This window comes from Scatophagus argus, chromosome 17, assembly GCF_020382885.2.
Source record: "Scatophagus argus isolate fScaArg1 chromosome 17, fScaArg1.pri, whole genome shotgun sequence".
In the NCBI taxonomy this organism is placed as follows: Eukaryota; Metazoa; Chordata; class Actinopteri; family Scatophagidae; genus Scatophagus; species Scatophagus argus.
The window spans coordinates 11,304,904-11,319,506 of record NC_058509.1 but is presented as its reverse complement, the minus strand read 5'-3'; the positions used below and the strand labels follow the sequence as shown (position 1 = coordinate 11,319,506).

The 14,603-nt window shown below is 42.0% G+C and overlaps 1 protein-coding gene across 3 annotated transcripts in view; it reads right to left on the bottom strand.

Annotated features, from left to right (window-relative positions):
* The window catches only part of clasp2 (cytoplasmic linker associated protein 2), a 48,781-nt gene extending 34,327 nt beyond the window's left edge, over positions 1-14,454 (bottom strand). Inside the window, exons 1-6 of one of the 3 annotated variants that reach the window (XM_046418310.1) lie at positions 13,477-14,454; positions 8,729-8,807; positions 6,077-6,180; positions 5,431-5,522; positions 3,462-3,537; positions 2,584-2,681 (exon numbers count right to left, since the gene is read on the bottom strand). In XM_046418310.1, coding sequence (XP_046274266.1) covers positions 2,584-2,681; positions 3,462-3,537; positions 5,431-5,522; positions 6,077-6,180; positions 8,729-8,807; positions 13,477-13,674 — 647 coding nt within the window. In that variant the 5' untranslated portion in view covers positions 13,675-14,454. The remainder of the gene's footprint in view (positions 1-2,583; positions 2,682-3,461; positions 3,538-5,430; positions 5,523-6,076; positions 6,181-8,728; positions 8,808-13,476) is intronic. The other 2 variants (XM_046418311.1, XM_046418312.1) reach the window with 2 other exon arrangements.
* Positions 14,455-14,603: the final 149 nt, after the last annotated feature.

The following is a 14,603-nucleotide window of genomic DNA, read 5'->3' as shown; positions in this document are numbered from 1 at the left end:
CTCCTTGTCACCCCACTTGCCTGTATCTCCTCCCACCCTCCCTCCTATTCCCCTTATTTAACCTGCACCTCCTTCCTCATATTCCTTAATACCAGTATCCGATCTTCTAAATGCTGCAACTTGTACACTGAGCTCTCTGTGGTGGACAGGCTGTGATCCGTGGCAAACGCAGACCGACTGTCGTTGTAAAGGGTCACCCTGAGTCCAGTAGAGATGACTCACACCTTTCACTTCATCTCCCATTTGAACTCAAAATGTGCACGAGGCAAGTCTACTCAACCCTCTTTCAGCCAGCACTGGACTTGACAGAGGACCTCCACAGGTTATTTTTTACTGTTAACAGAGGCTCAAGTCTGCAACAGCACATCACGGCTAGAAAGAAAAACCCACACACTTACTGTAGATTAAATGACAACACATGTCAACATTGCATTGAAATTATGTTTAACTTATAAGCAATAATACTGATGAACAAAACAGACATCTGTAACACAGACATATGCACACACAAAGACATCCAGGAAGAGTTTGACCCACACTGAACGTAGAATTTGATGAGCTGGGTGAAATAGTCAGGTCAGATGGTTCACACTGACCCATTCAGACTGAAAGCATTTTGAACATCACCATGTCATTGTTTGTCTGAAATGGGCCATCAGGTTCACTGTCGTATGTACGTGTCAAAAGCGACCTGAAAATGAAACTATTTTTCAATGCTGTTCTGAATATTTTGGGATGCCTTTAGGGACAAACCTAATTTTGGGTGGTATCGTTCCTTATTGTTGAACTGACACAGTCTATAAACTACAAATTTTGTTGAGAAGTCGACCGGATTTTCAGGCCAAATGATAGCATGGAGCAGGCAAAAAATGACAGCTGAGTAATCAGCTGATAACTCCACCCACAGCCCCTGCAATTTTTTAAAAAATAAATTATTTTACTGAATTTTATATAGATGTCAAATGTATTGATTGGAGCAAAGTTCCAATAAGGATAGCTTCTAACATGTCTTATTAGCACTAATTAATCAACAAAACTGATAAATCAGCTGTCCTCCGATCTTGACCTTTAATCTGTATTATTTTTACTGACTGATGGGTCAGATGATATGCCAGATAATAAAAACCAACAAGCTCACACCCACTCTGGGAAACATCATGAAAAAGTTCAAAACATATACATAGCAGGAGATTTGTGTGAAAGCAGCAGCGGATCATCCTGACCTGCACAAAAAACTGTAATTATACTCATATGTTACAGCCTACAGGCCTAATTCCAATTATTTCACCAGTAAGGCAAACTTTTCACATAAACAAAATAAAACATTTTGTGTGTGATTTAATACTTTCTGTGTGGACCACATAATTTCTGACCCTAAATCAAATTGAAGGGGTGGGAGAGAGACTAAAATTCCAAAGGTCCCTTGGAAAACTATTGCTAGTGCTGGTGTTCCAAGCTGCTGTTAATTAAGACATGTCAAGGATTTCACAAAGGCTAACTTGTGTTAAGGGACATAGTTTGAAAATATTGGTCTTTAGAGTTTAAAGGATATAATAAAAGTCAGTCCTGTGGTCATCTTCTCACTTGTAACCATTCTGCATGCACTAACAAACTAAACTTCACCTTTTACTTTCAGCCTTCTACACCTACTTTCTCTCCATTATCTGATGTCATCTCCACAGTGTTGATATGTGATCTGGCCAGCAAGACCCTGGCTGCAGCCCTGTATATTACCCAGGAACCATATACTAACACACACTGACACACTCCTTCCACCTAGACTTAATACCGGTGCTCCAATGTTATCAATAAATACAGTAACAAAACGGGTATGACATATTTGTGCTAATAACAACTCTTGCAGAACTTAATGCATATTTCAAACAATTTCATATGAGCTGTCCAAAAAATCTACAGAAGAACTAGCATTGGTTTCAGATATAAATCACTACATCTGTCAAACCTCTACATATAACCTAAAGCAGAGACACACACCAGTCTGTATAAATCCCACATACACAGACAGTATGTGTACACTAGAGACAACAGGCTTAATATGCTCAACACATGACACATGGCCACAGCCAGCATTCACAGACGCAAGACTCATACTGAGCAGTCAGCACACAAAACTGGCTGCTGCTTGGCTCTTGCACATGAGGGGGGCAGTCACTGTGTGCTTAGAATAACCCTCAACCCAGGCCTGTAACCAAGACGACCAAAGAAGGACGCAACCATTCAATGGACCTCTTCAAATGACATGAACACACACACACTTTCTCCAATTTTTCTCCCAACTCTTATTCCACCCAAACGCCTTTGTACCCCATCTGCCCCCTCTCACACTCCTCCCTTAGTCAGTCAGCATTGTGCTCTGAATCAAAGTGCCTCTGTGTGTGTGACGGGCAGGGTGGTGCATGGTGTGGCCTGGGACAGACCGAGTGCCAAGGCCACGGGACCCACAGCCCCAAAACAACTCACTACTGCTGTGCAACACACACAGGCAAACATGTACACACACATATACATACACCTTAGCATAGAGGGAGCTGATTAATAACTGAGACGTAAGAAATAACTCACCGTGCAGCAGGTAGTCCTCTCTTTCCCAGGTCTGCTCTGACCCTCTCTCCAACATGACGATAGACATCCACCAATGTCGTAATGGAGGCCTCACGTACCTATAAACACACATTAACCATTTTAAGTTCTCCATACAAACACGCACAAGGGCTTCTCCACACTGTGCTTGCACAAGCATACCAGATACAAATGGTGTGTGCATATGTGTATGTTTTAGATTATGGTTAACTTTCCTTAATACCATACAATCTTTCCCCAGTGTGTAGGATTCCACACTTGCCTATGCAAACATATTGAAAAATATACCCTTAAGGACTCATACCCACCCTCCTAATGGGAGACATCTGATTTGCTCATCATGTTGTGAGCACTGCTGTGATTGGGTAATGGGCTGCTGTTAAAGGGATTCTCTGCAACTGAGGGTGGGCAGGCCTGTTGTGGATGTTGATTGGTCGGGAGAGCATGTCGGTAGATAATCATTGGGTGGACGACAGAAGCAGATTTCGGCTTTGGGGTGCAACTCCACAGGAGTTTAAACCAACCTCTCTATTCCTCTCTTTTATTCACTCACTCGCATATACACACACTCAGCTAGTACCACTGCACGGGTTAATGGCTAGGTGCTGGTGCTCATGATTCAGCAGGGAAGCTGGGTGGGGGGAGTGTACAGAGCCCATCTCCTCACTAATAACAGTAATAATTGCAGAGCTGCCTTAAGATGCCTGCCAACACACTCTGGATGCTGAGAGTTAAACCACAGGCTTAGCTACAGACTGATACAATGACCTCTACCACCCACACTCACAGAAATGGCTTTATAAATAAATATGCAGGCATGACGACTGTGTATCATATTGCAAAAGCACTGTGTCTGTTACCTGAGGGTTCTGGTCTCCAGTCAGAGAGCAGAGATGAGGAACAAGTTTGCTGAGGCTCAGTGGCTGAGCTCCATACCTAAAAGAGAGCCATAGGAGGACAAGGGAAATGAGAAGGATGATATTTATTTTTGACATTGTAAAGGGATCAGAATACTTGAAAGCTCAGAATTTATGAGCCCCAGAATATATGGAATTTATTTGGCACACAATACTGCATAAACTGTACTTCATTCAATAACAATGCAAGTTCAATCCACTGTCAACCAAGAAAATGAATGAATATATAATGAATATGAAATGAGCTATGTCACCTACGTGCAGTAATAACATGAGAAACATGTGAAAACACAAATAAGCATTTTTGTGCCATGTTTTATTCAGGCTTAATGGATACCCGTGTACACTCAGCGAACAACTTTAGCTTTACCGTCAAGTGGCAGCTTAGCATTTAGCACAACAGTGTCACTTTTCATTAGCAATAAGATACTAAAATTAGCACAGCCATTCTAACAGGCCAGATTTGCTTTGTGCTATAACCTTGAGGTTAAAAAAAAAAACCCAAAGTACACTACAACCAGTGCAAATCTGAACTGGAGTCGAGCTGCTGTCAAACAAGGTGAAACAAGCAAGCGTTCGTTTGGTGTTATGTCTATAGGTGTGTTTGTTTAATGACATTTTGAGCTTGCTGAATTCAGAGCAGAGCAAATATCCTCTCAGAACTATTCGGAAGAAACAAACTAATTCATTTAGAAATGAGCAGAAGACATTAAATTCTGCCCAGTTTCATTGGAAAATGAAGCCAAAAGCCTGCACATACGGCCCTGATATGTGACCTTAAAACTGACTATTTAAAAGTCATGATTTACTGAGAAACTGATAAACTGTTTGAAAATGTTGTCTAGTTTAACCAACAGGGTTTTCAGCAAACGGACCAATTTCAATTTTATTTCTATTACACACAAACTATTTTCTTCGATCTTCCCTGATATGATCTCTCTGACCTCTTCTGGCTTCTGGAAAAATGACTCTGAAGGGACCAGAATATTTTCTTTGGAGTAGAGCAATAAGATACAATCCCATTCCAACTGTTCCTTCATGTTGACTTAAAAAAGCAACTCCTCCATCAGGCCTGACAGCTTCAGCCTTTGGGGAGATGACAACAAATTTTTTAAATCCTCTGAAAGCAATAACTAGAGCTGAATAATTAAACTAAATATTATTGAAATTGCAATAGGGCCAAGAGTGCAATATCCAAATTGCAGGAGCTGCAATTTCATGATAAAGATAAACCATGTCACAACACACCATTATAAAAGAAGCACTGCGGTACTACATTGGCTGGCATACAAATCATGTTCTCCAGACAAAGGGGAACATGCCTTTTGGTACAGATCCCAGCAAAGAATTCGCATCATCACAGTTCAAATGCAAAAATTGCCACTAACACTGTCACTCATATTTCAATCACAGTAACCCAATCTGTTTTTTTTGGCATATCGTTCAGCCCTAGCAACAACTGGTGACATGTATGTTTGAAGACCGTCAGCGCCACATGACAAAGGTTGTGGTGCCTTTAGTAGCATATGTGCCACCTCCACGGAGTCAAACAGTTAAGGAGATTATTCCCGAGGCAGTGTACGTTCCTTGAACAAACACAATAGGGCATGCTCATAGAGAGTAATAACAACAATGCACAGGAAAAACAAATCTACCCCTCAGTATGCGGAACAGACAGAAAATGTACGGCATCAGTATAGGATTAAGACCGCTGAATCTGTCAGAAAAAAACTTTCTGTATACACTTCAAATCAATAATTTGGTTTAAAGTAAGTAAAATTATCAGTGCACAATTTTTACATTGTGAATTTATTGTAAGGACCAAACTATGACCCTCTGCCCTACACTTTCAATGTGTTCTTTAAAATTTCACCTTGGAAGTGATACAGACGACCAAAGGGAAGTTACTCACGTGCTAAGTGTGGCACTGAGACAGAGGCAGATTCCTTCTCGACAGCGGAAGTTCTTGTGTTTAAAACCAGGAAGCAGCCTTTCCCAAACGTACTGGACGGTGGAGGAGGAATGAGAAAAGGGAGAAATGAGGGAGAGGGGGAGAGAAGGACAGTGTCAACAGGGATGAGTGGAGGAAGGCTCTACCAGGCAGCTCATCAGGGGTTTGAGCAGATTAGGGAGTACAGTTTCAGTCTGTGGAGAAGTGCGTAACTAACACAAACTGTTGTGGAGATGTAACACATGTAATGCTTTCAATATCCAGAAGAGGGAGCACAAAACATAGTCCCTCTCATCTCTAGTGAGTATCTATTAATACAGAGGTGACTGTGATTTGCCTCCAGTCTCTGTTTTAAGTCTTGATCACACATTCCTCGAAATAATTGGAATAACAATTCAACGGAATAAGTTTCTGCCTACTGACTCTCAGCAACAGCATACAAAACAGACAAGCTTTAGAAGTTGCCACCTTTTCTACCATCTACTGTCAGGATGTGACACCTTATATTGAGAAGCAACCAAAATATATGGACTCAGTCACCATCTGTCTTTGCCTCACACTTTGATTTTTATGTACATGCCTGTGTGTTTGTGTGTGTGAGTCTCACCATGGGCGCGGCAGTCTGCTCCATACAGCGAAGGATGAGAGCTTGGCTGTTCTCCCTGACCTGGTCCTTTCCATCGCCCAGCCTGTCCACCAAAGCTGGCAAAACTACACAGAAAAAGCAATTGACAAAAGGGAGGAAGGGAGGGAAAGAGAGAGAAAGAAAGAGAGATAGAGACAGTAGCATAGTGATGAGAGTCACTGTCTGAAAAATGCATTTTAATGTGCAGTATTTACATAAAGTACAGGCAAAATGAGGCCACACATGACATTGAGCCTCTACTGGATTTAAATAGCAAAGACACTGAAGACTGCCCCCAAGTGGAGCACTTCTAAAACACACAGAGGGTCAAAGAGATGAATTTATCATTAGTTAAGAGCCTGTGGATATGAGAGAGACAAAGATTTGTTGTAATGTAAAATCTTAAGCTAAAACACAATCAACAACAGCGCTCTGATAAGACCACCAAGGCTCTCAAACGACAAGGGGAAAGAAAAGACAGGAAATGAGAAACGGACCGTGACTAAAATAATGTCAAGATCATCAAATGCTTTCATGTCATGTCTACTTTGTCTAACCCACAACTGCTCCAGTAACAAGGTCAATGTAATGCAGTGATGCTCACAGTAAACAGGGTTTTACAACAGAGTAATATTCAAGCACTTTTCCAGCATATGCAAAAGATAACCGGACTCTCAAAGTCTTTATTATTGTGCATAAACTGTTACTAAAAATGCGACTGCAAAAAATAAAGTTTGCATAATTCCTTTGTAGACACAAATATCAATGAATATGCTCAGTTTGCTCTAACAACAGCAATGATCAAGTGAATGATTTGGACTGATCTGTTTGAACGTTGTTTACTTAAAAAAAATGGCCTGTGTGTCACCAGCCTTATCCTTTAGCCACAGATTCAAAAATTCCCCTTAAGCCAACTCTGATGAATCTGTTTCTGTCTCACACACACACACACACACACACACACACACACACACACACACACACACACACACACACACACACACACACACACACACACACAAACTCCTACTCACATTCCTATTTTGAAACTTCAATGTGCAGTGATGTCATCTGTCCTTTTCCTGTGTTGTGTGTAGTTGTGTGTAGTTGTGTGTGTGGACATTATGTTACCATAATAGTTTGCTGCCTTGGCAACAAGGACAATATTCTCAAACAGAAAAAAATGACAGGGGGCATTGTTGCACATGAAGTCATCTGCTGTAGTAAGAATGAAAATAAACAGACACACTCTGCTTGTAACTGGTTATCTGACTCATTTTGTTTCATTATTCTCAACACCACAATCAAACTGGTAAACCACTCAGCTGCTGGCTGGCCAATCATGTCACTTTACTTTATCTGCCACACTGCAAACAGGAAAATGTCACACAGTCAAAATACACCCTTCAGCGATCTGCATGTTTCACTTCCATTTGACTTCATATGCGGGAGTTACTCTGCACAATGGTCAACAGCACAGTGTCAATGTGCATGCACAAACACGTGGACACGTACAGTGGAATGGCAGTAGCTCTGTACAATGAGTCAGTCCAGCAGATCAATACAATCACTCTGTCTCAATGATTTCATACTCCACCCCTGTGAGTGAACGTGGATGTAGGGAGAAGGGGAGAAAGCATAGGAAAGGGAGAATGAGAGATGGAGGGAGGGAGAGAGATTCCAGCGGTGGCTCAGAGATGTTTTTACCATCAATCTGAAACACACACTCACACACAGAGAAAGGCTGAGCCACTGTCCTAGTCAGTCAGAGAGTCTGCATGTGGCAGCAGACTTTGCACAGTGTGACAGGTCCAGGTCATCCCAGAGCTGCACTGTAGGATTGAGTGTGTTTGCTGGGGACAGGAGCCAGTCTGGCTGACAAAGACAGCTGGTGACACCTTAAGCGGGCACACACACACAAGAGCTGGCACTGACATAACACATACTCACTGACAGAGCACGAAATCTGACACGATTCGGTGTGTAAGGGCCTTATGACTGTGAAGTGTGGTTTTGGGGCGTAATACACAAAGCTACAGTATGGCAGACAATTCTGAGCCTAAATATGTACTAAAGGCTGTACATATAATAGGGAGGTGGTGTGGGTGGTGCCAGTCTTTGGAGCAGTGCTGCTGATCTGTCGCAGGGGAACCACAAAGTGGAAGTGAGAGACAAAATGGAAGGACATGAGCCAAAATGCCGAACAGTCTACACAAGAATACACGCTCCATGTAATAGTACAGATAAGTGTTGTCGAGAACAATTTGGGAAATAGTAGTCTTTGCTGCCATTTATGCATGCTTCACTTTGGAAACTATTCAGACTTAAGACTCAGACTTTAATGACATTCATATAATCCCCTTTGCAAAGAACTACAAACTAAATCGTAACAGTGTGTGTTGGCTCTGTGATACCTGACAACATGTTTGTACAGGTTTATTATGGTCAAGGGAATTCCCACAAAATATAAAAAGCATTTGGGTGTTTCATGAAGTTACTTTCCAGTATTTCAGAAGCAAGATAAAAAAAAGTGTACAAAACCTTTAGGAGTGTGCAAACTCTCACATCTCACAAAGAGTCTCCCTGTAAATATGGCATAATGCTTTCAGCTTTTGAAAACCCTGGATATCTCACCTGTGCCCAGGTAACCTTTGAACCGCTCTCCCATGCGTTCCACAAACGCACCACAGATGTCTATCCCCAACAATGCCACCTACAAAACACAGAGACAGAAACAAAGTTTAAAGTGGATCATACACAATAATTATAAAATACGCATGGCTTCAGGTATATGACATCATTGCCCAGCAGTTTCCTGTACTTTTCATGTCAGAAACACTGAGTACATTTCAACCGCTCTGCTGACGCTTCAACCACAGTGGCGGCAGCGATAGGGAGACACATGCGCCAAGGATTAAATTAAGTTCTCGTTGCAGATGTTTTAGCCAAATATCAAGTATAATCTTGGCATCCTAAACAGACTTGAAAAACGCTGAATCAAACCGTCTCCTGAGTTTTGCCGACTCTGCAAACAGCCGAGGTGGTGAAGTAATTCCATCATGTTCAAGAAATTAAAGCCTCTCCTTGTCGCCTTTTCAAGATGGAGGGTAGTCAGTCTACCAAAAGCATTTTAAAGCGGGTTGAGTCTCCAAAACTAATCTGACATGTGGATAAGCCTTGTAGTGCGACTGGCTACATGAAATTATAGCTGAATTCATAATGCTTTATTCTTGCGGTCTATAACAGCAAGTCTTCTGCGATTTAATGTAATAAGTGACTTTTCAGTCGAAATTATTTTGTCACACAAATAATCTGAAGTATGGTGCTTAGCTGAGTGTGAACATTTGTTTGAATCAATAAAGAGAAGGTACTCTGGTTAACAGTCAGAAAAATAATCTCAGGCACTAACACAAATGTTATATTTAATAAGTAATAGACTGTATCAGAGGTTGTGTTTGTTAACAGATGTGGCACTCCTGATTATGTAACCCTGTTGTGCCCTCTTTAAACTACCCACATAACAGCAGCTAATCATACCACACATTCATTTGCACTTTAGAAATTTGTTGAAAACCTTATGACTTCTGGATACCAACGTGATGACTTAAGTGAATGGCAGAATAAGATGCTGATGTTAAAACAACACGTTAAAATGTATGCAACGGGTTAATAATGTGATTATTTTCGTTTAAGTGACTCCTGACGGTCCTCTTATTCATCTCTCATGTTTAGAGCCACTGTGACCAGTCACAAGAGGAAAAACGGGCCTGTGATATGACTCGTAGGGGGAAGGTAGACTGGATTTTTGTCGAGTGGTAACATTGAGTTTTCCACTGTGTTTCTGATTAGGATCACATCCCACACTGTGCTGTGCTGCTGGAATGCTTGTTTTGGCAATGCTGCGGTAACACACTGAACAGTCCAAGAAAATCCATTAAAACATTATTCTCCACACTCGTCTGTCCTGTTGACGGCAGTTTATTGCCTATTTTAGTCAAAGGAAGAGCGGAGTCAGGTAATCAAATCACAGAAATAAAAAAAAAGGGGCGGGGGGGTAAATGCAGAGATGAAGGCCAAGCAATGTTGGAGAAAACCAAAATCACCTGGATAAGAAACATGAGCTCCAGGGTAACTACGATGACTCCCTCACACTGACCTAATTTAGGGGGAGGAGGAGAGGAAGAGAGAAAAAGAAACGATACAGGAAGGATCCAGTCCTGAGGCCTCCCCTCCCCCCTCCTCCTTCACCCAGCACCCCAACAAGCTCAGTGCCCACAACCATATGGCATGTTCACTTGGAGAGAGACAGAGAGGTGGAGATGGAGGACAAGAGATGGAGGGGACAGGGCTTGTTATCTACTCTGGACAGCAGAAAAATGGCAGGGGAGGACAGGTTTTCTCCCCCTCTAAAAGGTCTTTTCTGATGAAAGGTCAGACCAGGTGCAAGGAGGGAATGAGGGAAGAAAGAAGAAAGACCAAAAGGGCACTTAGGTATTTACTAAAGTAAACATCGGGCATGTGGACTAAAAGGATCATTCTGAAACACACAGACACTGTTCTACAACACACAACTATATCTCTAGCTTCAGAAAATCCGAGCGACTAAACATGCTGGTGAAAAAAAAAACAAAAAAAACACAACAGTAAATATTTAGCACGGTATGAATGGCTCTTTGTAAAGTCTCAGCTCGGTGTGTATGGTGGCTTAGCCTGTTAATTCGCATACCATGTACAGGGTTTGCACTGGATTCTAGAGAGGCTTAAAGCGAATTTTGGACTGAAAAACAGTCCACAGTCCAGACAGCAACATTTGGGAGCGGACAAAATGTGCAAAAATAGTGACAAGTGCTGCAACAATCAGACCATTTTGGTTGTCTATTCCCCTTTTGATTGATTTGTTGCTTTTCGCTTCCATGGACTGTTGTTGATGGAAAAATAAGTTTGAGAACGTCACCTCAGGCTGTGTGATGGTCATTTTTGTCATTTGTTTGTTTGCTTTCTTTGACAGTGAATGAAGGCCTTTGTAAGTTCAAATCCCTGCTCAAGCTGTTGCACAATACTGTATATACTCATTTTCATCTTGGTGGTCACTGTGCAATAGGTAGGCATGAAGCAAATTGCTGTGACGAAGAATTTTGTGGTACAAACAGAGCAATGGGAAAACATGCCTTTATTTCGTGCAGCATCAAATTACATTATCCTATTTTGTTACCATACTGGCCCAGTTACATTTAAATTGTGACAGGATTTTTTTAAGGATACGGGTTGTGCCTAACATAATGGCAACAAAATGGGGAAGACACAGAACACCTTTCTACTGAAATGTACTGTATTAAACAAAATTACAAAGATTAGAGTGCGTGTCAAGGGCAGTCTGGTTACAGTATCAACCCTCGACTGGTCCAGTCAGCATCCAATCATCGCCCTGCTGCCCATATACGCAACATGCAAAATTAATACCCTCTGTGTTGATGTTGTGAGAGTGAAGCGAAAATCTGCTACCTATTAGAAGAAAAAAGAAGAGGGTGAAAATGACTCACTGTCAAAAAAAAAAAAACCCAGACAAGTGAAACAGAGAGATGAACAAAGGCAGCGGAGAGGAAAATTAAGCATTTTATCCATTCCTAAAAGAGGAACTTGCGACTGTTGCCTGAAAATCTAATGTATTTCTGAGGCATGACTTGTGTTTTCCCCTCACCTTCCCATACCCCATATAGGGCTTCACTTCTCACCCCCCCCACCACTACCCGCTTCATCATCCACATCTCCCGTCATCCCTCCATTCCTCTCTCTCTGAGCTGACTCAGCATCTTGCTTACGGCTACGTCCTCTGTATTTCTGCCCGACAGGGAGTCAATCAGCATCACTAAAAGTCTGCTACATGAAGCCCCTGGGGAATCACAAGGTACTCGCACATCACTGCGAGACACTGAACTGAGCTCCTGTTACTGTATGTGCTATCCTCAGAAAAGAACGAATAAGAACAAAAGGGAATAGACTGAATGGACTGAACTGCACCCGACAACATGATTCTTGCCTGATTTGGGGCAAAAGATTAAAGTTGGCCTTTTTAACCACATAACCACTTCAATTAAACTTCAAGTCTAAACTGCAAACTTTGATGAGTCCCAGAATGTTTTGCTCAAATTGTGAAAAACCAAACCAACCAAAGTTTCCTCATCTATAAGCATCTGTATTTTTTCAGAAAGGAGGGTGCTATGAGAAAAACTGATAAAAACCAGAATAGTTTTTTGGACAATATCCACACCTAATGATGTGAGTCTTCATTTGTCATTGAAACAACACACAGGGGAATTGGTACCTGAAATCAGGCAATCGAATCAGCAGTATTGGTGCATCTTTGCAGTGGGTGGAAATAAGTTTACAAACTTGTATTTAAAATAATATGACAACAAAGTGACAACCAAGACAAATCAGCATTTTCTACCACGAGAAACCCAGACGAAGAGAGGATGCTTTGTTATTCTGAATGCACAATTTCCACACTCACAGTCCCGCCTATCAGTCTGCACAGATAAGTAGGACTGTTAATCAATTCAAAAATAGACTTGGGAGTCCAATTTCAGTATGACTCAGAAAGAAATTTCAGACTGTTGTGAGTTGCTGTCTGGATCTGTGTGATGCCTTGGCAAAAATGTCACATTCCAGCATTTCTGAGATATGGCAAAGGGTGCAGACAAGGCTGCCACACACACACAGACATACACACACAGGATGAAACGCCGTAACATGGTGTATGTCTGTAAGTTGGAGAGAAAGGGATAGAAAATGAGAGTAGAAGAGTAAATGGAGAGAAAGCACAGGTCACAACAATGAGTCTTCTGACCCCTCCCCCACCTCATCCAGGGCTCCAGTAGTCTACAGTGCTGACAATGGATTCCCTTAACACACACACTGTCTCAGTCAAAACAACAAAAAAAACTCTAACAAACCACAGGAATGACCTACGCTGTCATTGGGATGAAATCTATAAATGTCTTCTTCCTGTGATCTACGAATGAACGACTAGTTTATCACAAAGAAACACAGTATTCAGCATTTGGTTTGATAGGAAGATGCATATATGCAAATTCAATTTTTCTACTGACTTGAGGGAATGGATTTCGAGTTGGATTAGCTATGTTTTAAAGGAGATTTGACAGTGCTCTTTACGCCACTAAGGCGATGACAGCTCGTTTGAAATGTATGCTTTTAGCGCAAGTTTGCACTGAAACCAACCTCTTCGCAAAAAACATAAAATTCCCATTACTCCCCTCCGGTTGACTGGGTAAACTGGTGAAAAATAATTAATGAAAAGACCGAGGGGTTGAGTGTTGCAGTGACACTGCGATGCCCTACGATGACTAGTCGAGATTCCTCACCTTGAAATTGCTGGAGTTCACCCATCCCGTTAGCTCGTCTATGGTTTTATCCAGACGAGGTTTGTCCTGCTCCACGTCCGGGGAGCGATGCGGGTCGTTCAGGTAGTCAATGAGGTCCTGACCGACCTGCAACCTGCGGGTAACATCTTTCTGCACTACCTGCTGGTAAAAATAGTCCATGTTGTCATGTTCCTCCATTGGGCACCCAGTGCCGAGTGGCCAGCCACAGAAGCCGGCCAAAGACAAGAGGCAATGGTATGTACGACGGGGTCCGAAAAAGATTTAAACTGTAGTTCCGTGGAGAGGCAAAGAGACTGTGCGGTCTGGACTGCGTCTAACTGATATTTGATCATCAACATGCAATCCCCTTATATAAAAATACAGTTAATTTAACTCAACACTCATTCCGCCGCCCAAGTCAAAAGCTCAACTTTGAATGACAAAGACCCAAGTTAGCTCACTATGTCCTTTCCTATACACCGTTAGCTTAAAACTTCAAGAAAGTTCAGGAAACGCGTAACAATAATGAACCCCTGCAAGTTCCTTCAATATATCCACACCAAAACAAGCTAGCAAACCTGCTTTCTGTTATGCTAACAAAATAGCACCTTGCTAGTTAGCACAGAGACTCAAATAAGGATAGACTGCCTCACATCAGCTAGCTCAGCCAGCTAATGTTAACGTTAGTTATCCGCAGGCCTGACGCCTGGCTCCTCTCCGCTTTTCTATTCCATAACCACAGGCTGGAAAGTCTGCTGATCTTTCAGCTGTCGACTCCTTCAACAATAAAGTTGCACCAAACCTCCACGATAAGGGCTCAGCTCTGATCCCACAGTAGCTGGTTTGTCTTTAATCCAAAAATAATCACCGCTACAGCTAAACCCGTTAAGAGGCGTTGAAAGGTTGCGCGCTGCCGGAGACTGCAGTTTATCAGCGGGCGCAACCGATCAACGATCAGGCCGATGGGTCTTCGGGCACCGCACAGCTAGCCAGCATAATGCCTGATGTAAAATGTCGAATTATCAACACTACCGTGACCCACACTTGTGTTTAAATAGGGAGATAGGCATGTCAGTACTAAGTATAATTATAGTTTTTTGTCATTACTTGCGGTTAGCAAATTTTTG